General features: G+C 44.4%; 2 protein-coding genes across 4 annotated transcripts in view; one reads left to right on the forward strand and one right to left on the reverse strand.

Annotated features, from left to right (window-relative positions):
• The window catches only part of LOC125709147 (DNA-directed RNA polymerase, mitochondrial-like), a 45845-nt gene extending 39820 nt beyond the window's left edge, over positions 1-6025 (forward strand). For both annotated transcript variants that reach the window (XM_048977298.1, XM_048977299.1), the window contains exons 17-21: positions 433-531; positions 1154-1226; positions 2441-2532; positions 3208-3275; positions 5420-6025. In XM_048977298.1, coding sequence (XP_048833255.1) covers positions 433-531; positions 1154-1226; positions 2441-2532; positions 3208-3275; positions 5420-5469 — 382 coding nt within the window. In that variant the 3' untranslated portion in view covers positions 5470-6025. The remainder of the gene's footprint in view (positions 1-432; positions 532-1153; positions 1227-2440; positions 2533-3207; positions 3276-5419) is intronic.
• Positions 6026-9855: 3830 nt separating this feature from the next.
• Positions 9856-26563, reverse strand: part of LOC125709187 (potassium/sodium hyperpolarization-activated cyclic nucleotide-gated channel 2-like) — a 53051-nt gene continuing 36343 nt past the window's right edge. For both annotated transcript variants that reach the window (XM_048977371.1, XM_048977370.1), the window contains 4 exons: positions 23124-23270; positions 22790-23030; positions 19641-19805; positions 9856-17603 (listed from right to left, as the gene is read on the reverse strand). In XM_048977371.1, coding sequence (XP_048833328.1) covers positions 16645-17603; positions 19641-19805; positions 22790-23030; positions 23124-23270 — 1512 coding nt within the window. In that variant the 3' untranslated portion in view covers positions 9856-16644. The remainder of the gene's footprint in view (positions 17604-19640; positions 19806-22789; positions 23031-23123; positions 23271-26563) is intronic.

Here is a 26563-nt window from a genome sequence, read left to right on the forward strand (position 1 = left end):
CCAGTTGAATATAAAGAGTCAGTCACAGAGCACTCAGCTGGTTGGTTGAAACAAAATCTTGGCCTAGATTTGTACTTTCCGAACGTTAACTTTTACACCTCTGATTATGAGATCCTAATTAAGACGAAATTAGCTTTCTGAATGTTGAGCACATTTCCCATCCATGCTGTTAATTGGACGCCCCAATGCGTGTGACTGTTAAACAAAGTGCTTCCCCCTCCAATGGGAATGGAGCATGAAACGGTGTGGGCGTGCCTCTCCTCCAGAACAGTGTGGAAGCCTCACAGACACTGTCTCCTATCACCATTGTGTCTGTCTTCTTCCTTATGCTTTTAATTCCTGTCTCTGAGCACTGGAAGTCCCAGACAGAGAGCACCGGCGAGGTACCGATTCGTCCCTTAAGCTTCCTGCTGCCTTGTTTGTGTTGAGCAGGAGACCAGACATCATGAAGCAGAAGAATGCCTTTCCCCCCAACTTTATCCATTCCCTGGACTCGACCCACATGATGCTCACGGCCCTCTACTGCTACAGGTATAACGTCAATGTTTGTCCTTCTGTGTGTTGCTGCATTATTAATATATATTAAGCTATTATAAACAAGATGGCCGCCAGCTGCTGGATTATATAATGCAATTGCTTTGTTATTCTGGACGTCATCAGTTGCACCCTGAAGGCATGTTATAGCTATTGAGGAGGAGTAATAAATTACTGAAGCTTGGTATCTGTCAGAGAGCCCCTGCTCCTCGTTTGTGGCAATGAATCAAGGGGCGAAGCAGCCCAGTGTCATCTTCCAGCGCCTTTAAACAACTCAGGAAAGCGTGGAAGATACACGAGTATCCAGTGTCTTCGGTTGTCAACGTGAAAGAAGTGCAAAATATTTGTTCTAAGGCTTCGTAGCTGCTGCTTGAGTTTTGGCAAGAGGGCAGCGGAGTGCGAGAAAATCCATGAGGGGAGGTCAGAGCGGAGAGAGAGCGTGTCTGGTGTCTGAGCGGAGGGTTTTCAGCCACGGGCTCAGCAAATGGAAGCGCCCCGCCAGAATTTTATGTGTGCCCCACATTTAGCTGCCGGTTGCATCAGCGTGGGGGGGTTTCCAGCTGCCGGATGCAGGTTTAATCCCGCAGTCACCCTTCACGCCCCCATGTCCCCTTTCCAGGGCTGGCCTCACCTTCGTGTCCGTCCATGACTGTTTCTGGACCCACGCCGTCAACGTGGACACCATGAACAAGGTATGCCACCCACCCCCCCCCTCCCCCCCCACACCCCAGACAGTGTGACTCATCAGAAAGCGACGTGTGGGAGAGGACGCGCTTAGCAGGCGCTAACAGATAGTCCCTGGCGTCCCATCCAGCTGTCACAGCGCTTGTCGTCTTGTTTACCCGGAACAGTTGGCGAGCCGTTCACGTCTCCCTTTGCACGCGCTCCAAGCCTCCACTGCCGTATGTTTTCCGGAGGTAAATAACGAGAGCGGCATTCATTAGAATCATATTTCCCTGGTCAAAAAGTTAAGGAGCCAAACTTTATGAGGCACCATATGACATGAGTTTATGACCTTATTGTTGAATAGAAATAATTTTTTTTGTCGTATATACAGATGTTCCCGGGTTACGATGGTCGGTGTTATGATATTTCGACTTTACGATGCGTAAATGGTTGTCACTTTCAGTACCTTATTCAATAAATTACATGAGATATTCAACACTTTATTATAAAATTGGCTTTGTGTTAATGATTTAGCCCAAATGTAGGCTAATGTAAGTGTTCTAAGCGTGGTTAAGCTAGGGTAGGCTAGGCTATGGTGTCTGTTAGCTTAGGTGTACTGTACAAAAATGCATTTTCACCTTACGAGAGATTTATCGGGACATACCCCATCGTAAGCTGGGGAGAGGCTATATATATTTTAAGTAGTTGGAATCACGTGGGTTCATGTAAGAAGGTATCTTTTTAGGAAATGGTACCGTGTGTGACTCAGTGGGTTTAAATGCTTTGTCACTGCTCAGAAGGTTGCTGGTTGAAATCCCGGCGAGAGTGAATGTTGTATCCTTGAGCAAGTCCCTTAGCATCTCCTAAAGGAATATAAACTAAAGAGTATTTTTCTTGGGCCCAGTCAGGGAACTCGAGCAGCGGTAGTGAGGCGGGACTCAGGATTGATCTGGTTGTTAAAACGCAGTAACATCGGATGAGAACAGCAGAGGTTGTGATGACCTGAGCAGGAGCATTTCACCTCTTGACCTTCTGATCCCGTCCCGCTCCCCCTCTGGGGGCTGTTCTTCCCTCCCCAAGGAACTTTCCGGCACACACTCATTCCTCTATCCTCCGCTCATTACCGCCATGTGGCCGAGAGCTCTTTCTGGAGGTGGCGGAGACTGCCACTGGGTTTGGGGGAGGGGCCGTGGCGTGGCAGGCATTGGGGGTGACTCGGCAGCGCTGCGTCTTTTGCCAGATTTGCCGGGAGCAGTTCGTGGCCCTGCACAGCCAGCCCATCCTGCAGCAGCTGTCCCTCTTCCTGGTGCGGCGGTACGGCAGTGGCCCGCCGTGAGTAATGCGTCGCCGATACACCGCGGCCGTGACTCACACTGCCGTGTGGCTGACGCCCACCGCTCACTCATTGACGCTACCCAGCATGCCTTTGTTGCTATTTTTTTTTTGCTTGCTCTCTGATATCCACACAAATCTCACTAAAGTCGCGACCTTTCTGAAGTGCAGAACCACACTGGCAATAAAATGTCGCAGCTGTTTTTACTGTAATTATAAACGTAACCTTTTCCTTATATGAAGTCAATTGTCTGTCAATTGATTAATTGATTTGCAGCAACCTAAATGCCAAAAAAGTCTACTGGAGAACAGCCAAATGAATCATAACCAATATAATAGCATATTATAAGAGGGTGTAAATTAATTTGCAGATAAAGGGTCTTGGCTGTAACAGAGCCCCCACTTTTCCTGCAAGTCCTTCATGTCTTCGTGACCACGCCCCCTGCTGTTAGAATTAAAGATGCTCTTAAAACCAAGCTAGGATACTGCGTTTGGCTGCAGCCAGGAAGGATAATGCCCACGTGCTTTTTGCTGTTGCGCGGGATTAATTGCTCGTTAGTGTTGGCCAATTGCAGCTTGCTGTTAGGTGCGGTGGTTGCGGCTACCTTCTTCCATGTCATGAATAGCATGTCAGGCGGCAGACTTAGACAATCAGGATGTATTTTCTTTCCCCAGAGTGGAAAATAAGCGCTTTTTGGAGCACAGGAAAATGATGGAGCTGCTTTCTCAAGTTCCCGATACAGGTGAGTATTTTTGGGTTGGTGTTTTACCTCCCCTGTTGGCAGCTGCCTGCAGATACTCCTGGTTAATGGTTGCTGATTGGGTCTTCGCAGAGTGTTTAGTGTCTCTGTAGCCAAGCATGTCTGCCCAAGCCTGTCAGCTCCAGCATGTGCGTCTAAGGAGCAGCTGAAGGGGAATTATTCTGCCTGGTGAAGTGGCCTTATTCTCCAGCCCCCTGCTTGAGTCTGCAGATGTATTCTGTCTGTTGCACTTTAAGGTGTGCTCAGGGTGCGTATCACACCATCTCGCCTCCCGCCCCGGCCTGGCCCATGAGGGGTGACCAGGCACACAGAGGCTCTATTATTTGTGTTAGTTCCCGCGGCGTGCCTTCGAACCGTCTGCCGCCAGGCCTGGACCGGCCCCTCAGCCAGCGGCCGCTAATTAAATTGGATTTTCAAGGAGTCGCGGCTGAGACGGCCGACCTTGTGTGACGGGGCGTGGGGGCCGTCCTGCTGCACGATGTTCCTGGCAAGGTGACGGATGCCGCTTCGAAAGTGAAAGTGAAAGTGCCGCCTACATCCAATTACATAGAGACCTCCCTGGAAATGTTTGTCCAGGGGCGGGCTGGCAACAAAAAGCAGCCAGGGGATTTTGGCGGGGGGGGGTTCCCTTGGAATATTGTTCCACCGATCGGGGGGGTATCCCCCTTGGTATATTTTGCCGCTGACTTGGGGGAGTCCCTTTGGGATATTTTGCTGATTTTAACCAAATGGTTGGCCACCGATGATTAAATAAAGCAATAGCCATTAATCATCCCCAGTGGTCGACCTGGAATCATACTGAGGTCATCAGATGGCTTGGGCTCCCCTGATATATAGGCTATATAACGCTGGGGTTGGGGAAGAGAGACCACCTCTCACAAAACCGGCCCACTGGGGGAAATTCCCAAACTTCCTGATGGACAGTCCGCACCTGCACTTATTACATTATTTGGCATAAATTTACTACATTTCCCAAACGTTTTTAAATAGTACCAGTTTGAAAAATTGAAATATCCTTGCAAAGCTTTTATGTTAATGATATGACCTTGATGGATATGATCTGCCATTGTTTTTTGTTGCTAGGTGAGCTATTGTTTAAACACTTGCGCTGTCAAATGGCATTGTATAAATGGGAGGGTACATTAAGGCGATTAAGGGCCGAAGGCAAAGCTTGATTAATAATCGTCATTTTTACGTAACGGTCTTTGTTAGATTGGTAATGGAACATTCTGGATGAAGGGAAATTCAATCCGAAAAATGCATCTGAATTCGTTTTGCTTATGAGCTCGTGCTCTGCGGCCTGGGTTGGTGGTAACCATGTGCTTCTTGCCCGCTGGCTGATGCCAAGTGGCCTCTCTTCCGAATCTCTAGGCATGGCGTCTCCGCTCGTCGGGAGGTGTGTGTGGGCGACGCCCGTTGTTCTGCCGTTGCTGCAGTGCTGTCATGCCTTGCATGCGTTATTATCCTACTAATCCATCCATTCATCCATACATCTTACGACCCTCTTAATCTACACTGGGTTATGGAGGGGCTGCAGCCGATTCCAGGCACCATAACATGTGTGGTGGGGCGGGGGGAGGAGTTGCTAGTCAAATTTTATAATGCAATATCCTCCTGACACGTTAACATTTGATTGAGAGAATTGCAAAATGAAATACTGCTGCATCTGGGAAAAGGTTGCTGGTGTCTAACTTATTTTACAGAGAATATTGAAATTGAAATGTTCATGTAATTTCTAAAATATAAAGGATCCTGTACAGGCAACACAAAACTGCAGACATCACACACTGTGTCAGTTTTCCTAAATTCAAGATCTTGTATCCAGAAGTGTCAGTCTTCAGCATAGCAGTCAGTGTTTCCCAATCCGGTCCTTGAGGACCCTCAGCCGGTCCATGTTTTTGCCCCCTCCCAGCTCCCTGCCTGACAGTCCCTCCCTGGGACTGCGTGTGGGTCACCGAGGACCGGATTGGGAATCACGGCATATACCAAAGAATATGTGATTCCTGGGCAAATGGTAGACAACAGTAGAATGCATGAAGCTAAATTAACAAGGCCTTAATTCAGATTATTACTATTCATGAAGCAATTTTAGTAGAATTAAGTTTATTTTTTCCCTCCTGTTCTAGGGGATTTTGATCTTCAGAATGTGAAGGAATCTACGTATTTCTTCAGCTGAGCTGAAGAATGAGCAGAGGCCGGGGCCTGCAGTACTTGTGCCAAGTCTTTGGTCTTCTCGACCTTAGCAGAATGACCACTGTGGGGGGGGGGGCTGTTCATCCTTCAGTCCGCCAAGCTGCAAACTGTCCCCTTAATGCCCCCTTCATGCTTTGACACAAGCATATGTGCGCGCACGCCATTCCCTGCATCTGTATGTAATTGTATGTTTTCTTTACGTGTTCAAGTGCGCATGCATTGACCATTGCAGGTGAGTCAGGCCCCCGCGGTCGATCCTGGGGGGCATGTGTATAGTCCTCACTGTCCTATACAGGCCGCTCTCTGGGTCACATGACTTTATCACACGATGCACAGAATCCCCCACATTTGCCAGTTTGTTTGGAGGGATTTCTGGATTGAACGGTTTACCCAACTCATAATGAGTGTGTTTGTGTTTTTTGAGGGACATTTCCATGTCATCCATGTTACATGTTTTCCTTCGCTGAATTGTATAGCTGCGTCTTTCGTTAAACACAAATCACAGCTTCCCAGCAAATAAATATTTTTCATTTAATTAACTTTTAGCTGCATTCACTGTAATTCATTCTTCATTTCTTAACAGGCTCTGCATTATCGCTGCTTAAGACCATAAGACCCTGTCTGTCATGCATAAAAAAATATATCCTCCATGGTGTAAAAACATGGAGACTTTCTACCAGGTTACTGTTCCAGGCATTTACCGATTTTACTGATTGTAAGATTATATAATATATAAATTTATAAAGTATAAAGCGTTGGTGTGCAGTTAATCCATATAGAAATGCATTAATGAAATGTCCTCACTTCTGCTGTTTTGGGGAATTCTCTGCCCCGCTGATTGCTCACAGAAGCCACCTGTCGTTCCCAGACCACAGGGTTTGCCAAAGCCATTGCATTGAATTTTGAGAGTAAAACACAGCTCAACAATAGGCTGACTGTCCTCTACATAATCAATGGCGCCACAAAGAAAAAAAAAACAAAAAAAACTGCTCTGTTTCAGATTTTAAGAACAGGTTGCAGGAGCGGTGTTGTGTCTAAGTTAAGTTAATATAGACTGCCGGAAAGAAATTAATTTTTAGCAGGGCAAGTGTCAGACACAGGCATCCAGTTTCAAAGAAGATTATTAATATTTCAAATGCTATGCATGGCAGAAATGACAGGGGTGCAATTTCTGTACATTTTAAAGGCTGATATATCTAGATGCAGCAAATGCTTTCATTTAACATAATTATCCATATATAAAATATAGCATAAAACATTGTAACTACTATAAATGTTGATTATGCTTAAGTCAGGTGTAGAACATGGGAGCATTAAGAATATGCACAAAATATACACAAGTCTACATACAAAGAGAAGGTGGACAAGATACTGAGAAATAATGAGAGCTTAACAGCTTTTGATATCAGGCTTGTTAGAGTAGGGACAGCATTTTCCTTCAGAACAGCTTCTGTCCTTGAAATGGTATAATTTCATGTGTTCTGACTTCAAGAGGAAAATCCTCTAGTTCTTTGTGGGATGAATGGGACTGAAAATTCCAGAACTGCCCATAAAACTTCAGTGGTGTTTGGATCGGGCCCCTGATAGGAGACTGACCTCATCCTTTTGTTCAGGAAAAAACCCTTTCAATATAATCGTTTGTAATATAAGGACATAATGGAGGAACAGTCTTTATACCATGGGGTGCATCTCCTCCTGTGAAATGGCCTCCTATCCCTTGACCATTATACGGCCATTCAAAGCAACCATCAAACCTTGTAACTTCCAAAATGGCCGCCCAATCCAATAGGCATTGTGGTCTGTAAGCATTCTTTGGCTCTCTTCAATTGTAATTGTACATGTCTGTATGCAGGTTGAAAGATGACTCATCTGACCCTATGGTTGCCCGCCCCATAGCTCTGGGGTCCAGGTGTTGTCCTCCCTATACCAGGCTCTGGCTTTGAATACAAGCGTCTTCTGAATTGCAGCCCTGCTTTGTAGCCATTTCGCGAAGCTCGGGAAATACCGTTTCTGTGGGGACTGGGTCACCAAAGTGCTGATTTATTTCTGCGGTCATTTTTGAGGCTGGGCACTTCTGGTGCTTAGTGACTTTACGGATAGGCGCCTGAGTTTTCCTGCCACTGAGCTCTGACCCTTGGTGCCAGTGCACTTTGTCTGCATCATGCCTTTAGAGTCTATTCCCCATGACACATTTAATAATTTCACAGTTTGTGTGACCGAAGAGCCTGTAATTTGGAGAACCAGGTCTTTGGCCTCTTTGGAACATAGTTGCATCATATTGCTGCCAAATGAAGGTGCCCATTTTCGAGCCTCTTTGTGACTGATACTTACCGCTAAGTGAACGTTCAGATGTGGCTATGCAACAATACACAAGGCCCACGGCAGTGAGCAGGGGCAGGCACCCTGCTGTTGATTTATCTGTGCCCGTCCTGCCTGTGGCTTGACGTGACGCCACTGTAATCACATTCCAGTCATAAAGATACATCACCAAGAATGTTCCCAGTTGCCCTAAATAAAATTGACTCAAGCAGGGAGGAGATATGAACGAAATACAAGATATGAACAAACTACAATGGAGGAGATATGAACGAAATACGAGATATGAACAAATTACAATGGAGGAGATATGAACGACTACTAGAAATGTCCTTATGGAAGATTGTCTGTATTCTTTGTACTGTATGTGGTAAATGTAGGACAGAGCATAGTAAAAATGCATATGGTTCACAAACACACACCTATACCTTAGCTATTCATATACGGTACAATTGAATCAAACACTAAGGGGCATTCAGAGTAAATTCTGCTGTGAGAAATGAATTGCACTTTACATTGCCATATCCAAATGGTACATAAACTATTACTTATATGAATGTCAATATTGAATGTTTATTAATTTAAATGAGACCCAGTTTAACCTTGTTCACTGTATGATTTTCTTTTTTTTAATGACCACTGGAGGCAGAAAGTCCTCCATTATGACTTTGTACACATATTTAACAGAAAACCCACGTGTTTTAACATGTTTTGCGTTAGATTCTCAGACTTTTATGCATCTATTCTTGTAATCCTGTCTCAGACCACCTATCCATCCATCCATCCATCCATCCAGGGTAGGGGTTCATATTTGTCATAAAAACAAACTCTCCAAATTAAGAGCACAGCATCTCGGATGAAGGATGTGTAAGCTACTGTCCGAATATTGTGAACCCACTGCTTTCGTGACTCATCTATAATGGTATTCATTGCACATACTGTATCAGCTTCTGCTTTCTATAATGGACTGACCAGCGTAGGTAGCAAGCAGTGCTACACTGCTGAACAAGGAAGTGTTCCTATTGGTGGGAGACTGGATGGGGGTGGGGGGCTGGCCCATGCTGAAGGTCATGAGGTGAGGTGAGATGAGGTGGGGAGGGGGGCAGTCCTCGCCGTGCTCTGCATGGGACCTTCTGGCTGTCTGCCACTTACCTTGGTGCCGACAGCTTCTGAATCGTGACAGAGACCCTCCCAACTAAAAGCATTAAAAATCAGCTGACCGAAAGAATCCTCAGAATGATCATGTGACCAGGAAGTACGAGGCTCCACATGGGTCTTTCATGGCACCAAGACATCGATTCTGTGCTTCGTGACCTAAGTTCACCATGTTCACCATGACACAAAGGTGTGGAGTCCTACAGAATTAAAGCAAGCAGACATTACCTGCTGTTATGACAATTATGCATTAGGTCTATTTACATAAACAAATCTAGCAAATCTTTCATATTTGTCTTCAGTTTGTTAAACTTTATTGCACAGTCTCAGGACCGAATCGGGGTACATTTCAGTACATGCTGTAGTTCTATAACTGCGTGTGACAATTAAAGAATCTTGAATTAATGAACTGGAAGGCGACATTTTGGCTGCAGATACGTGCGACGTTTGCGCTCCTGCGTCGTCCGCATCCCCTACCCTGCTATCTGTCCTCTGTGTCACATAGCTACAGGGCACCTCTCGGGATGTGTTTGCTTGTGGGGAGGGCTGTGTCTGGGTGGGGGCGGGGGGAGAGGCGGGGCCGCAGTGCCAGCCCGACTCGCCGTGTGGCGCGGGTGAATCAGAGACTGCGCTGAGGCCGCGCCTGAGCCTCCGGCATCCGCTGAGCCGCATGTCCTTGGGGTGACCTTTGTGTGACGCAGGCTGATCGACGCTCGCAAGCATAGATGCCTGACTAGTGACGCAGCACGACAATCTGCAGTAGAAACTCCTCATCTTTGGATGGGGTGGGGTTACGCCGCATGGGGGGTGGGGGGGGTGGGGGGGCTTCAAGATGGTTTTGTTTTTCTACACAGTTATTCATCCCTTATTAACATCTCAATAATAATAATAATACGTCTCATAGTACAAATTATGCTTTATTGCCATTTTTATAATACAGTGAACAAACCTTTTAAAACGTGAATTATAACTCCTCATTGAGATTTTTAATAACCCTCTAAAAGAACATTTTCTCTGTCTTATGTGAAGGATAATTGTCATTATCACTAACAGAAAAGACAAGTCGTCTGCAGGTAGTATACCAGTGCTCTCGTGTTTTATTGCACGTTTTTAATCACTGCATTTCTTCGCCGGACACCATCGCCACATCGACAGTGTTCCGTAATGTGCCAGGTGTCTCCTGTGGACTTTCGTCACGGTTTCCACAGCGGTGCACAGAATGCAGATCGTTTGATAGACTTTCTCCTCTGCTTGTACTTCTTTGGCCAAAACTTTCTGAGCACCAAGCACGGACCTTTGACCTCAATCAACAGCTTAGTCTCCACAGAAAAAGAAGGTTTCAACAATACATTAAGAATCATATTCCATTATAAAGATTTAACAATGAATTTTGTCATATCCACTTATTAAAAGTACATTAAGTAATTAATAACAAATACACTTTGCTCTTTGCCGCTGACTGATATTGCCACAGGCAGACACAGCTGTAGTTGTGTTTCCCCTGCACAGAGACCAGAATTGCATCCCAAAGGACGGCAACGCAAATTTACAGGTACTCAGTATCAAAACCCTGTGAACCCTGGGACTATGGAAGCTTAACTGGCAGGATTCTAATCACCATCAGATGCTTTGTTTCCCTCCCGTCTCGGGAGGGAACTCGGTTGAAAGTCGGTAAACTCCCGTGACAATACAGTTCAGCTCTGAAAATCCTTTAATGTTCATACAGGGGTTTGCATGAGAACAAGTAACGTCCAGGACATCCCAGTGACACTAAGAATAGTGTCACTTTTTCAAACTGCCTTTACGTTTTAAAAACATTGTATTAACCAATTCTTTAGCCATGTTCCAAAATCTCTTCATGCTTGGTTGGAACCTCTGGGGCTCCCATTTTGTTGGCTTAGTTACTTGACTCTTTTTTGGAATGGACTTTCATGCCGGAGCAGTGAACAGGAACTATCTTCTGTCAGGTTCTGCCTGCCCCGACGCTGATGGACTGCACACAATATTATAGCTCCTTTGACTGTAACTACAGCGCATTGACGTAGAATCCTATACAGTAATCAAACAGGTACGTTAGCTGAGCTTTCAGCATCCAAATGAGGGCTGGGCATCTCTAAGGATTACATGTGCAGCTGAAGAAATAGTTTTATTTTCTGATAAATGCAAAACAAGTGTTAAACTGAAAATTCAGTTCTGTATATATATTTATATGTAATTTACAATTTTTCATTCTCCCTTTGTCACGTATTGCAATGAATTATCAGAACAGGAGGGGCAGTTTGCATTTCATACCCACACAAAGAAACACCATGTAGAAAGTGAATACACTAAGCAGTAGGTATGTACAGGACACATGTTGTGACTCAGACAACAAAAAGCAAAACCCTGATTCACGTAATACTCCGTAGTTAACGAACGAGGACTGGTCCAATTTCGTAGTTAAGGTTTTCGGATGGAACGAGAAACGGGAGCTTCGTAAACATCGCTGGGCTCCCCGAAACATTCCTGTTCGTAACATTTAGCCCCCAAACAATTTACAGCAGCTCAAAGTAGGGCAGATTCAGATACCAGCATAGGGAAAAACAGCAGAGGGTCAGTGAGTTATACAGAGGGAATGTACAGTTGGCATATTCATTCATTCACACGTCCACAATCATCTTCCGCTGCCTTTGACATTTTTTTTACTTTCTGAAAAACCCAAGGATTTGTGAAGTCATTGAGGTGAGTCGTCCCACAAAAATGCTGGTTGTTAATTAAAGAGGGGTTTCCCAGAGGAACCTAATGTCCTTTCAGTCTGAAATGAACCTGAATCCGCAGTGCAATGTGGAAACCTGGAGCTTTTTAAACTATGAAACATTCTCTTTAGATTTTCCTAGAACATTTATTTGGCAGTATAGGCATGTTAACGCTATATTGGCTAAAGAGGAATGTCACTGATGTAAAATTAACATCTAGAATTGTGGAGAGTTGCGTAGTGACGTCAAACTGGAAAAATAAATGCTTATCATCCATCCATCCATTTTTTGTACCCACTTGTCCCATTCAGGGTATCGGGGGCTGGGAGCCTATCCAGGATGTTATAGATGCAAAGCAGAGAACAACCCAGAATAGGGCACCGACCCCCTCACAGGGCACACACTAAATGCATACCATACCTGGGCAAATGCTGATCGCACTATTAGCCACACTTATTTATGCATTTTTTTTTATAGTGGAAACAAATGAGAAATGGCAGAAACGCTAAATGACCAGAGCTGTACAGAATGTTCTTTGGATGCAGGAATCGAACTTTACCAGGTGACGAAGCTATACTAGGTCAATGAAAAACTATAAAATTCCAGCCTCTCAATTTGTTACACTTCAAAAAAATAATGATTATCCAAATGTAACGACTGACATTCAAAAAAAAACATTTGCCAGAAAAAACTCAAAATACCCAAAATGCAGCAGTAAATTTCCAACAGGAAGTGAGAACACGAGTTGGCAATATCGCTATCCTCCCATAACAGTCAGCTGTGCACCAAATATCTCAATGCAGACTGAGATGTAACACAGACACTGCTCCTCCATGCAACACGAAAATGCTTCTTTGTGACGATTGGAAGCGAAATTTCACAGAGGTCCACTTTTCACAGAACCAAGATGCATTTGGAAGTACAGCCACAGTACAGTATCCTTTCAACTTGCTTTGCATTTGCTTGTTTTTGTGTTTTTTCTTTGTTTGTTTTACAGTGCTTCTGGTATAAGAGTCATCGTCCACTATCCTTTACATACATTCAACATAAAAGGCTACAGATTAGCTGTAATCATTTTTAAAATCTGTGATATTCATGTACAAATCTGTGACTTCTCCAGTTACTTTTGCCCGGGGTTAAACTAAGTAGTACTTAAAACAAAAAAGTAACTTTTTTCGGGATCTAGTTTAGACCGAAATCCAGGAATATCGCAACATGCCATTTGAGCTAGAAGTGAAGCTGGGTCTTACACTGCCCTCTGCTACAATGAAACCTTACTTTTCCACTAGATATAACTATCATCACCGTTATGGAATGACCCAGAATGACAGCAATGATCTGAAAATAAACCCTTGGTGTAGAAATCGGGGAAAAAAGCAGTTAACTTGCCTCTAAAAAGGATGGAACAAGAAAACAATAAATCTGTCTATGTGTGCTTTGCTAGTCAGACGTGCACATACAAAACCAGCCCAAAGTTGGTTAATAGACTAATCAGGTTGTCTAAGTAATTAAATCCTGAGTTATTTTTATTTAAAGTAATTACAAGGATCATATAATAAGCCTTGGAATGGGATAATCGCATTGGAAATACAGAACCCGTCAAACGCTATTCTCAAGAAACCATCTCATCTCTTCTCCTGCTGGGATCAGGAACGGCTTAACTGGTGCCCGCCCATGGGGTACCACGAGGTCACTCTGATTTATCCGTCTCCCTTCAACCCTCACAACGGCAAGCAGGCAACACAAAAGCACCGGCCTTCCCTGGGGACTATAAGTCATTGCAAACTCTCATCTCTGGGACACCCTAGCGATAAAGCAAACTTGACAACAATCCACCCACACATCCCAATTCCACAGCTCCTCCCCCAGTCAGGGTGGTGATGGTCCAGCCCATGTCCAGGTAGACACACAGGCCAAGGCAGGGGATACTCAAGACAGTCCCGCACAATCTTACTAAGAAGCAAAAAAAATCGCTGTAATTAGCAAGTGCAAATATATCAGTGGTAATGTCCTGCTGTGTATGACTAGACATACTAATTATAGATTATTGCGGATATAAAAAAAAAAATATGTGCAGACATTTTCAGACAGTCTATCAGGGCATTAAGTGAGATGTATCTACAGTTACTTATTTGCTGTGTAGTTTTGCCAGAAATTTTCAGTCACTTCAGTCTTTCAGTTCTATTGCTTTTTTCTATACATTTTCCATACATTATATCTCTCACAGTTTTCACGTTTCAGATTATTGCATCTGCTATTGGTCCTAAACTGTTTTCATAATAATAAAAATAATAATGTCAGGAGATAGACAAACATCTTACCCCTTACTGTTGATCGGCAACACGGAAGAAAAGGAAGCAGAGATGGTTCATTAACTAAGTCTGCTAAGCATGATGAGGTGGAATGGAAACGTGCCAAACGCACATACAGGCTGCCTGTATCTACTGGGGACATATTCTGAGGCTGACTGGAGTGGTCCTTAGTCTAACCCCCTTACCAGCACCTGCCTTGGCTTGATAGATCCAGGAGAAATTAGAGAAATCTAGCATTTAAGACTGAGATGCTGGATTGAGATCATCTAAGGTTTCTCCATAGCAGATACTCAACAGTAAGGACTGCTCAATTTACCATGCTGCTATTCTAAATCGTGGCGGTAAGTACTACTCTCGTAAAATGGCTTTATAAACTCAACAAATGTGAACATATCACCAGAAACTTCAGTTCGATTTCATTATTTGGGATTCTGAATTTGTTTACCAGTGCAATATCACATTTGTTTGATGTGCCGATTGTGTGGTGCTGGTTTGCGGCTCTATGGCGGGTGAATGTCATTTAGCTGAGAGTGTAAATCATCAATGGAACTGTGAGGTCAACTAAGTACCTTTTTTTATCTTCCACCACTCAAGTGAGCACATCTATATCCCAAACATACAGACAGGCTATATTTTTTCAATGGTCCCGTAGTATCACACTGAAACACATCAACTCTACATTATTGGCACGGACAAACACACACACACACACGCACTCATACAATGTGCTTTCTGGTAGCACTCAATCCTGACCCAGCAAAGACTCCAAAGTCTGCATTTCAGCATTTCAACCGCGTTCAGTAAGCAGTTGAAGTCAACCTGGGATGAAATCCAAACAGCTAATACAAACTAAAGATCATTATCAACATGAAAATTTCAGTGTACAAGCGCCCAAGCCAAGTGACACAGCAATATGAGGTGACATGTAGAGTCAATTTACTGCTTATCTACGGATTCTCACCTCTGGTGGATACTGTCGCATTGCCGTGTATCCTGCAAGATTTCCTTAAAGCTACCAAGTCGATTTGACACACAGTAAAATGTAGTGAAAAGAAGCTAAGTAGGATCAAAATGAAGGCTAACTGTTTATTTAAAAAAATAATAATAAAAAATAAAACTCTCCCTAAGATTGGCCCATAAGAATGAGGTCTTTTTATAAAGTTGAGAATTGCATTGCTGTGCAATTGTATCAGCACTGGGATGCATCTCTATGCTAACATTCAAATTCCCACATGGTTTCTCTCCCTCCATGACTCCTTTTCTAGGTTGGAATCGAGACTAATCACCCAAAGTCCAGCTTACAAAAGGAGCTGGGAATCTTGTTTTTCATGGAGAGCATCAAGAACGGTATAAAATGTTACAGCTGTAAGATGTCAAGTCCTCTTGAATGCATACCCTGACAGTGAAACATATATGGTTATATAGAATCAGAATCTGAAATGGCGTCAGTTGGTGGGAATGGGTGCGTCTTTCACAGAACTCTTTCACAGAGTCTCGTATAATTCCATCCATCCATCCATTCTCCGTAGGCAGGGTCACGGCGGTCTGAAGCCTATCCTGGAAGCTACGGACACAAGGCAGGAAATAACCCAGGATGGGGTGCCAGCCCATCGCAGCTCTGTATAAGTCAGCTTCTGTCATCTTACATACAACAGCCATCCTTCACTGAAGCTACATTCCTATTAACTTTGTGCAAGTTCCAGTACGATGACAAACCTTCTACTAAATATTTTGCCCTTAAAACAGAAACACACCACTATAATGTTTGCATCATTTCTTCATAAAAACCATGAGAAATGGGATCGAGAGAAAAAAAAATTTACCAAGTTGTGAGGGGGGAACAAGTCATGGATGTAAAAATCATATTAAACACATAGGGTTAGAGTAATTATGGCTTTAAAAGTAGGAATCAAGGCAGTTAAATGGATCTCGTTTTATATTTTCAGGACTGTTTTTGTTTTTAGTTGTTTCTCTCGTTTACACAGACACACATCACCATTGTGTTAAAGATCAACTTTGGTCTGAAGAAATTACAACGTAGATCAAACTGCCAGGAACGCGCTTTGACACTTCTCATTTTTACATGTTCATTTAAGATCGACCAGCGGTCTAGAATACTATAAGCTTTTTTTTATCATTTTCTTTTTTTCTAAAACAATACTAATATAACAGCTTCATAAGTAGAACACCTAGTTATATAGCAATTTCATACACAAAAAACACTTTCGCAAAGCGTTAAACGTCATAATTGTCATCCGAAGAGGGTCCCTGATTTTCTCTTTTGTTCCAGCTCTCGCTAGTTTGCATTGTTTGGATTTTATACAGTGTGTGACTTATACATTTTTTTTTTTTTTTACAGTAACGAAAGCAAACGAAGGAGGCGTCGAAGGCAGGATATGAGCAGGTGCTACAGCTATTCATTTACGTGGGTTTATATTATACGCGTGTAGAGTACAAATATTCCACTACTCCATTCTAAATTGTTAGGTACAAGTTCCCTCTTTGCATTGTCACCAGTCACTCGTTATACATTCTTGTTGCGAGAATCGGGGACTGACAGGGAGAGGGAGACGTGGGACGAGGACCAGGACCCTGGCAGCTCACAAAACACGGCTCCTCAGCACACGGGACTCTTCCGTGTCACAAGTTGGAGGAGAGCCTGGATCTGATGGAGTCCGTTTCAGGGAGACTGCCTATGGAATCTTTCTTCGGTGCCCCAGAGTCCAGCTGGCCTACTCCGACAGCGGCGGCCGCCCCGACCCCAGGCGACACGCCGGCGAGGGACGAGGAAGGGAAGGAGCCCATCGACATCTGATGGGGGAGCATTACCCTCTGTGGCACCGCACCCCTGTACCCCGAAGCCCCTGATGTTCCAGGGTGGGTCTGAGGAGGCCCGATGGATGTGGAGGAGACGCGGGTGGACTGCGGCAGGCTGGGGCCTGCCGGTGGAGCGCCCTCGTGTGGCAGGGAGGGCTGCGATGCCGACAGAGCGCGGGCATCTTGGCTCAAACTGCTGCTGTGCAACGAGTGGGTGCTCTTGTGCGTGGCAGGCCGCTGTGTTGGGCTGGGGGCCCGCTGCTGGACTAGGGAAAGCTGAGAGCCAGAAGAGGCCCCCATGGGACTGGAGCCATACTGGAAAGTTCGCGCCCCGGTGGCGAGCGGGCTCTGAACGGGGGGGCTCGAGATGGCTGAGGCAAAGGCCCCGCCAGAGGCCTGAGGCTGGACAGCCTGCTGGGCCTGGAGTGGGGACACCGAGACTGGGCTGGACAGGCTCTGCACCACCTGGAAGCGGCGCACCATCCTGGGCGACTGTAGCGCCATGGGGCCCACCAGCGGGCTGGCCACCTGGGGGCAAAAGCTTAAGGCCACGGCCTGCTGTAGCGTGGCGATGGCCGAGGGGGCCTGCGAAGGGCCTGGCGGGGCGAAGATGCCCCCATGCATGGGTGGCGTCAGTGACATGGCACGTGGCTGGTCCACCGGCTGCACCATCTCCCGGTCGTACTTCACGATCTCCTGGATCATCTCGTTCTCACGGTTGTTGAAGACGCCAGAGTTGAGGTCGTGCTGGACCTTGTGCATGAGGATGGAATTCTTCTTCCCTGGGAAGGATTGGAGGAGAGAAATTCGGTTACAGTGACCTCTGACCTGGAAGGTAAGCAGAACCCAGCCACATTCATGAATTCACATTAATATAACTCCAGTGATATTCTGCCTAATAGTTTTCATTTTTCATTAAAAATATTACAATGTTCTGATCTACAAAAGCCAATGTATGTGTCAGTATTCATACTGACAAATTATTGGTATTATAGCTTGTAAGCTTTGTTGCAAAATAGTAGTTAAAATTACATAAAAACTAGTGTGAATTTTAAGGTAATTTAGGAAACTTTCTATAAGGTAACTAAATGACTAAATAACCAAACAATAATGACAATATTGACAATAACAGTATGTACTAATTGATTGACATGCTTGACTCTCCTTGGATAAGACATCAACATTAAGCTGGTTCAGTCTTTCCCAATCCGGTCCTCAGGGACTCACAGACAGTCTACTTTTTTGCTCCCTCCCAGCTCCCAGGAGGGAGCAACAATGGGGACTGTCTGGCAGGGAGCTGGGAGGGAGCAAAAACATGGACTGTCTGGCAGGGAGCTAGGAGGGAGCAAAAATGTGGACCTTCAGTGGACCGGGTTGAGAAACACTGAGCTAGATGGATGGTAACAGCAAGGGGGTGTGCTGCTGGACTTCCAGTCAGAGAAGTAAACAAGAAGGGAATCCAAAGAGTTTACGATAAATATTACTAAGAGGACCTCACACCAGCTTCTACAGAAATCTGACAAGAAAGTTTTTTTATTCAGTACTAGTAAAATGCTGTAGGGATCTAATTGTCGTTGAAATACAAACACCATAACACAAGTCTGTGCTCCCTTATGCATCCATTTTCAGTATTAGAAGCAGCCCTTATTACGAACAATGACTAATGACTCCGGAATTCCTGTTCTATAAGCCAACAGCGTGAGCCAAAATTGGTGTGATAAACCAGAGCTGACCAACAGTGGCAAAAATAACCGGGTCCACCATGTAGGCAAGACAATCTACTGAAGCAGTTTGGCATGAAAATAATGCTGAAAAAGATCCACATTACAATCTTTATTTTGAGCAACTGGATAACTTTCATGGAACATTCAGGAATGTGACTCCGTTCTGAGGACACCAGTGATTTCAAACTAGACCTCAAATTTGTTGGCATAATGCTTCTGTAACTACATATGCTAGGTGGACAAAGTCTGTCTGATGTCAGATGTCACATCAAGAGCATATTGACCTTGCTGCAGGGAGACTGGGCGAGTCTCACCATCCAGAGAGAGAGAGATTTATGAAGTTTACACAGAATGTTTACACAGCGGGGTCTGAATAAACAGCCTAGGTGTTTTCACTAGCTGACAACACTTTTAAGCTAACAATAAAACAGCATAAATGGAAAATGTTACCCATAGCAACTAATATACAAATAATTTTTAAAAGAAATTTGATTTATGATTGTCCTTATTTCATGTCTGCTATATACTGGTTGCTTAATAATATTGTTATGCTGGGTGATAAGATACTGCTGTATACGGATATTAATTTATTTTTAAAATTGTAGCGCACCTGCTGTGAGTTCTGGATAATAATAATAAAATATTAAACATTAAAAATGGGATTGCTTTTTTAAACTAATGGACAATTTTTAATCAAGCAATGGATTGATCGACCAAAGCTTAGTGATAAATCTGAATTAATATCATAAAAATTCAAAGGGATACTAATATTTTATTCATGTTAAAATGACCCCCCTCCCCAACATCGTTAACTGGACACAGTTCAAAACTACCACACTATCTCCATATTTTTATGTAGAAAGTGTAGTCTGTCATACTGTGTATTCTCTCTGTCTTTGCCTTTTCATGCAGCTGTGTATCATGTTTTTTGTAATTACAAGCAATTTCCTTCAGGATAATAAAATTACTCTGCTTGTCCTTCTTAAAACTCGTCCGTTTATGCTGGCATGTTCACTTTGAGATCGTCTATTTCTATGGTCACGATTTATCGTTTTGTCTTGTCTGATTTCATTAGTGTTATTGAGCCATTGTTACCGATGCGATCGAGTCGGTCGATGGCCACGGTCTCGAAAGCTCTCCTCATCATGGGGTACTCCTCCAGAACCTCGTTAAAGTTGTCCACTGAGAGGGAGTACAGCCGGCAGTAAGTGTCGGCGCGGACGCTGGCCGTGCGTCTGCCACGGGTCAGCAGGCAGATCTCTGAGAGGAGAAAACAAGACACACGTGTCATTTAAACTCCATGGCGGCCCCCACATCCGGGCCCCTTCCTACCTTTCAAATACATTTGATTACATATGGAATTTCCAACTATTTGCTGGATTGTGCCAGACAAAAATGGGGCTCCTGACCCCAAACGATCACATGATAACAATGACATGGTAACCATCACATGATAAAGGTCACATGATGAACAGGAAATAGACCTAAATATCCCAAGATTCATTGCATGGACTTTCGAAGGATGCAGCCTGCAAAAGCTACACAGTCCACACCCTGAAACGGATGCAGCCCCTGAATTCGGACACAGCCCATGACTAAACAGAACAAGAAAGAAAGATTAACACAATAGGTCTTTGTGTTTCTATATAACTATATGACCTGGTTTAAATTCTCCTCCCGTTATTACACATTATTGAGTATTTTAGCATTATAGCAAAAGCTGAAATATGTAATGGGTGGATTAATTCACGGCCTTCCTTGTAGGTGTCCTCCGAGCTTGCCTGCCTGTTCTAGAACAGTCTAGGATCTTCACTAAAGTGGGATTGTGTAGCCATGCAAGGCCGGCATCAAAAGGAAAGCTTCTGGCAATTCTAACTGTTATTCTTTCGCAATAACATTCTGTTTCTCCAGCGTCTGAGTCCAGACCAATCAGAGGAAGCCATATTTCCCAGTGCTACCTCTGGCTCGGAGTCATTTTTGAGTCACGGAGTTTGACCGTGTGCGTATGAAGGCACGTATCTGTCCTACAGAGCGCCCTAACATGGGCTCCCCCTGGATACAGCCTCAAATAATTATACAGAAAATATTCAAGTCATTCCCACGCTCCAAAGCTTATTAATAGTAACGTGCTAAATCAGTGGCCAGATTAACGAAATTGAGCCCCGCCCTAAAGAGGTGAGCATTCAGAAGGTGGAAAAATTTTATAATAAACAGCCTTGCTGTTATAGTGGCAGCAATTAATTCACTTTTGCCAAAACAAAAAATCAGTCTTTCCCTTGTGCAAGTGGGGGGGGGGGGGGACAGATGGTCAGCTGATAGTGCTGTACGGACCACAGGCAGGTTTTTTACCAAAGGGGGAATAATTTAACAATAAAACAAATTCTAGAGCTTTGTTAATAATCCTCTAACACTAGTGGGTCTCCGCAAGGCCAACAGGAATACGTTCTTGTTTCCAGTTTTGTCTTTCGCCAGACCTGGAATCTCCACTTCTGCCGGCGGGGGTGACGCATCACTTAATGCTAAAAGACCAGCAGGCAATACGCAGCCCCCGGGAGAGAGGAACCAGGACAACGAGGTTCGGAGTGCGGTCGAGTAAAACATCAGCTTCCGCCAGCTGCCTATACGACCATTACAGGGGACAAAGGACGTTCCGGACGAGTTATACTTTGATGATTACCTCTTCATTAACCGCTCTGACAGGTAAATCCGTCACCCGTCCTCTCAGGCTCCACGTTACCTCAAGGTCATTTTCATCCTGAGCCTGCCACTTAAAAGGACACCGTCCATAACGGTCCATAACACCTAATAGTGGATGCCATGTCCTAAGAGGAGATTAACAATATGCCTCAACTGTGATTAAAAAGCACACTGTCAGGTTCTGAGGCGTGCAGAAAGAGGGGCTCCGATGCACGGCCCGGATGCACCTCCATATGCTGTCGACTCGCCAGCTAACCCCCGACATACGGGCCCAGCTGACGAGCCCCGCAGGCCGCATCACAAATCGTGCCTCCGTCCCCGCCCTGCACCCTTAACGAGCCGGTATTAATCGCTCGCCCATCTTTGGCCTCTGTTTCGCTACTCATTCGCGCTTTTGGCTAAAATCTGCACTATGACTGAGTGTTCAGGTGTGTCAGGAAACCCCTCCTGTTCTTCCTGGCCCTGATGGGAGTATGATGGCCCCCAGCGCCAAATCCAGCCCCCCCCCCTGCAAGGAACCCCCAGCCCCAAAAAGAGACTCTGAAAATGGGACATGACTTAGCAGAAGAAAATAAAGCAAAACACAAATGGGGGGGGGTGCCTTTTCGTACCTCCATCTCACATTTCCACATTAATTTAGTTGTTAATTACATGGATATAACTGAGGCATAGGAGGACCTGTAGCCTTATGCTACAGGATGTATGTCATGAAATTAATGGTAAAGCTCACTGAACGTTTCTTAAGATGCTGTACAACACATTATTGACAATGGCTCTGTCACTGACTCTATGGCTTCTCAAACGAGAGGAGTGATGGAGTGGAGGATTTCATGAGCGCTGTTGCTTCCTGCATCCATGGTTGAGGGTTTGAAGCCCCTCTCTGCTCTGTTTGTGTGGAGTTTGCATGCTCTCCCTCGCTGGGCACATTTTCTCTGGGTACTATGGTGTCCTGCTGCAGTCCAAAGACATGCAGTTAGGCTAATTGGTGTCTCTAAATAGCCTGTAGTGTCTGTTTGGGTGTGAGATTGCATGTGTGTGACCTGCGATTGACTGGCATCCTGTCCAGTATGTCCCCCGCTTTGTGCCCTTTACTTACTGGGACGGTCTCCAAACCCTCCCATGACCTGGTACTGGTCAGGCAGATGGATGGTGAAATGAAAAGGTCACTAACATAGCAACTGCTTTGAATAAGTCTGCACTGGACGTCAAAAGCCATAAGTTGATTTTGTGTTTAGTCTTACTCTAGAAAAATATTAATTAAATACCATATTTAATATTCTACTGCATACATGGTAATATGTTGAACAAGCTAAGCTAAATTAGTTTCTTTATATAAAAGTCTAACGTGAGTATATATAATTCATGTGGAAAGGTCTACCTCCACCCCTGCAAACCTTATACCCACGTAGCCTGAGGCCCACTCTGTTCTCTACCTCCACCCCTGCAAACCCTACACCCACATAGACCGAGGCCCACTTTGTTCTCTACCTCCACCTCTGAAAACCATGCACCCAGCAGTGTAGACCATGGCCTGCTCTGTTCTCTACCTCCAAAGTAGGATCCATCTGAAAGCTTCATTCCCATGGTGCCCTTGGTGAGCACGCTCAACACCCCGTGCTGGATGAAGTACATCTTCTTGCCAATGGTGCCCTCGCGGATGATGTAGTCACCGGGCTGGAAGACCTCGAAGCGCAGCTTGGTCAGCATGGCCGTCACGAAGTTGGGGTCCGCGTTGGCGAACAGCGGCATGGAGGCCACCAGCTTGCGGCAGTTGAAGTTCACGATTTCCTGTTGGGGAAGGGAAAAGATGTCAGCCCACATTTTGAGACTTGGGTTTTGGTGGACGTCTCGCACATAACAAACACGTCATGGGCTCCTCACCTCCCGCAGCGGTTCGTTAAGCTCCTCCAGGATGCTCTCCTCATCAAACATCTTGCCCTGGTATCGGTGCTCATAGTAGTCGTGGATTTTTTGTCGGAAGTCAGCCGGCAGCTTGTGGAAGGACATGTACTGCTCCACTTGCTTGTACTAGGGAAATGGATAGAGAGAATTGAAGAGGCAGCCTAGATGTTCAGTTTCCTTCTTAATACAGTCAGAGAAATGCAGGAAGCATTTAAATATTTAGATGGCTTTTAAAAAGCTCATTTAAATCAGTGTCACATACTGTATGAGCCAAAAAAAAAAAACAATAACAAATAACATTTATAAACTACATCCCTGTTATCGTTAGTGTCCATATTTCAACAGCGATGCTACACCAGCAAATTATTAATCATGTTGTTTAATGTTGCATGGATCTGGAAGCTTTTTTAATTTAATACTCCAAGAGTTAGCGCGCCAAAAGAAAAATGAAATTGTTTGTACGGGACGCCAAGAGATGCGGCATGGTGTAAAACCACCAAAGGAAGCCTGTTACTGATACTTATTTGACGTTTCTTCCTGAACTCCGTCATGAACCAGGATCACGATACTCAGAAAATGTCGTGAAAACTCATTTTTGACTAAAAACAGTCAGGGTAACCTTCAATTGATTTTTATTGACATGAAAATAAAATACAAAAACTTAACAAACAAACAAAAAAATCAATCAAAAAAATGAAATCAATGACAAAAGAAGCACTTAAGAGCGAAAGTGAATAATTTAGAGGTCAGCAGTGGCCTTCATGCAGAGGCTCGCTGAAGGACACACTGTGCCTTGCCGAACGTGGGGAGGACGTTATGCAAGCAGACGTCTTCACTGCTCTGAAAGCATCGGGGGCTGCTTACTAATGGGCAGGTGGGGCTTGGCTGTGAGTCATCGCCGCGGCAACGCTCACAACGGGGCACGGGGGGCCAGTGCAACAAGCCCTGACATGGAGTTTCAGAAAAAAGCCAAGGGTCCAGCCCTGTGCTGCTGAATCTCACTCCCAGCCATTTACACATCACTGGCATATATTTTCCAGCTAAACATGTTGCATAAAAGCTTAAATGTGATATATAATTCAGAGCCTTTTGGAGGGAAAATGAAAATAACAAATCTCTGTCAAGATGATGCGTTGCTTCAGTGACCTTAAAAGAAAGTTCTCTACCTCCACCCCTGCAAACCCTACACCCACGTAGACCGAGGCCCACCTTGTTCTCTACCTCCACCCCTGCAAACCCTACACCCACGTAGAGTAAAAGAAAGAGTGCATATGCAACAGGGATGACGTTTTAGCCAGTTTACTCACTCTTCCTTCTACAGACCTTGTCTAGCCCGGAATTTGATCAAAGGGTTCAGAAAGAGACATTCCACAATCAGATACAGCTTTGCATTGAAGAGCTTTCAGAACTCTTCCTTTAGGTCAGGCAGGTGTGAATAGATGTAAATATCATCTATATATATGAAACATCGTGCCATTATCTCCATAAAAAAGGATTCTATCACCATTGAGACATAGTTGGCGCATTCCTTAAACCAAAGGGCAGGGCACTGAACTGCAAGATCCAGGAGGGTAGTTAGAGTGGTTTAATTCCTTTTGGCGACTAGTGACCCCTCACTATCTGCTGGTACCAAACATGGCTATTTGGCACAAACAGAAGCAGAGAGTTTGAAAACTTCATCAAATAACATTTCACGCACATAGAGAGACAACCAGAAATATTTACTACACTCTGTGGGGTATAAGACTTGGCACACTAGGCCGGTATGCCCTCGTGACTGTAGCCAGTGCTGGGATAGTTTCCAGTTCACATAGTAGAGGATGGTGAACGGTATCTGGCGGAAAAGGCTTTTTGTTGCTGGCTCTTCTCTCCCCGCCATGGGTGGATGACTGAGGTGGTTGCTTCAGGTTGATCAAAGCATGTTCAGCAACAAGAGTAAGACCTTACAGAAGGAAAGCCAGCACGAAAAATCCATATTGCTACAGTAACTTTCGCCTTTAAAGTGCCGCTCCAGTTGACCGAATCCGAAAACCAATAAATCTTCTGGTGAGGAGGCGGGATCAGAGCAGACATATGTCACTTTGATGTATGTAGTCAAGCGACAACAATACTGGATAAGCCAAGTCTACATCTGCTAGAAAGAAAAACTCAACAGCCATAGTCGATAATCCAAACAATCTGACACGGTTTTAAGACACAAGTTATAAGCTGAGTTGCAGAGATGATTCAATGATTCAAACAGTCTGGTATGAGGGTACAGTTATGGGATCCAGCCAAACAGTGCCCAACAATACAAATAATAAAAACAGAGAAGCAAATATTATTGGTGGAAACAACTGTCCCTCCTTCTCATAGTCTCCACCCCGTCCTTTCAAACCTGTACCTTAAAGTGAAACGTAGCACAGCAGGTATGATCGAGATTAGTGGTCTGAGATGTGTTTTGCTGAATACCTGCAGTGTCACAAAGTACACAACCCAAGTCACTGAGCTGTTTAATATTACATGCAAGAAAGGAAAGTTAGACTGCTAATAAAAAGTTAGTGCACAAAGTAAAGACTGTGGCCCCCACCCTGACCTCTACTCTTTAATTATTCAGAGCGCCCATGTTCTCAATGCATGTCAGTCAGGTCGAGCACGGCCTAATACAACAAAGTTTCAATGCCAGAGTCAAGAAAAAGTAGAGGCTCAATGGGAGTTAACCTTGAACACAGTATGCACTGGAATTTAAATCATGAGTTAAATTAAACTTTAAAATCTCTTACAGAGCTGAAAGAGGCTTCATTAAATCCTGTCAGAAGACAGAGAACCATGGGCTGCAAACTTCAGACACTGAAGCATAAGGGGAAAAAAAGCCAAGTAGCGTCCAAGATCATTATAGGTTGCAGAAACAGCACCCTTGTTGCACTTGGATATTACTTTTTGGCCCTTGATAAAATGCAAGGATAAGTTTTAAATTTTGCCTGTCTTTGTCTATCTTTCCAAACCCATTTAACTGCCCTCAACAGCAAAGGCAGCGCAACATGTTTTGTACAGGGGCTGTAAGTAATACCAGTGGTACCTCGATGTTGAAGAGGTTTCAAAGAGAAATAACAGAATCCTTGTTGTTAATATAAAAATGTATCATATTTCTGATGGGACAGTGACCTAAATGCGAAAGAAACATCAGTGTTTTATCTCCAGACCAAGCAAAGCTTAACAGATACTTCGTCATGGTTTCTCGTCTGACTTTTTCACATCAGCGTGACGGTATGGTAAGGACAGCGCGATTAAGTAGCGGCTGGGGATGATTCACTGTTCTATTCAGGGCCGAGTCTTTGCCCTTTTCACACACAAAATGTCTGAAAAAGAAACACAATCAAATATCAAAGGCCACCCTTAAACTCTTTTAAAATGACCGATATTTGGCATAGAAGCTAGCA

The sequence above is a fragment of the Brienomyrus brachyistius genome, chromosome 15 (genome assembly GCF_023856365.1).
Source record: "Brienomyrus brachyistius isolate T26 chromosome 15, BBRACH_0.4, whole genome shotgun sequence".
NCBI lineage: Eukaryota > Metazoa > Chordata > Actinopteri > Osteoglossiformes > Mormyridae > Brienomyrus > Brienomyrus brachyistius.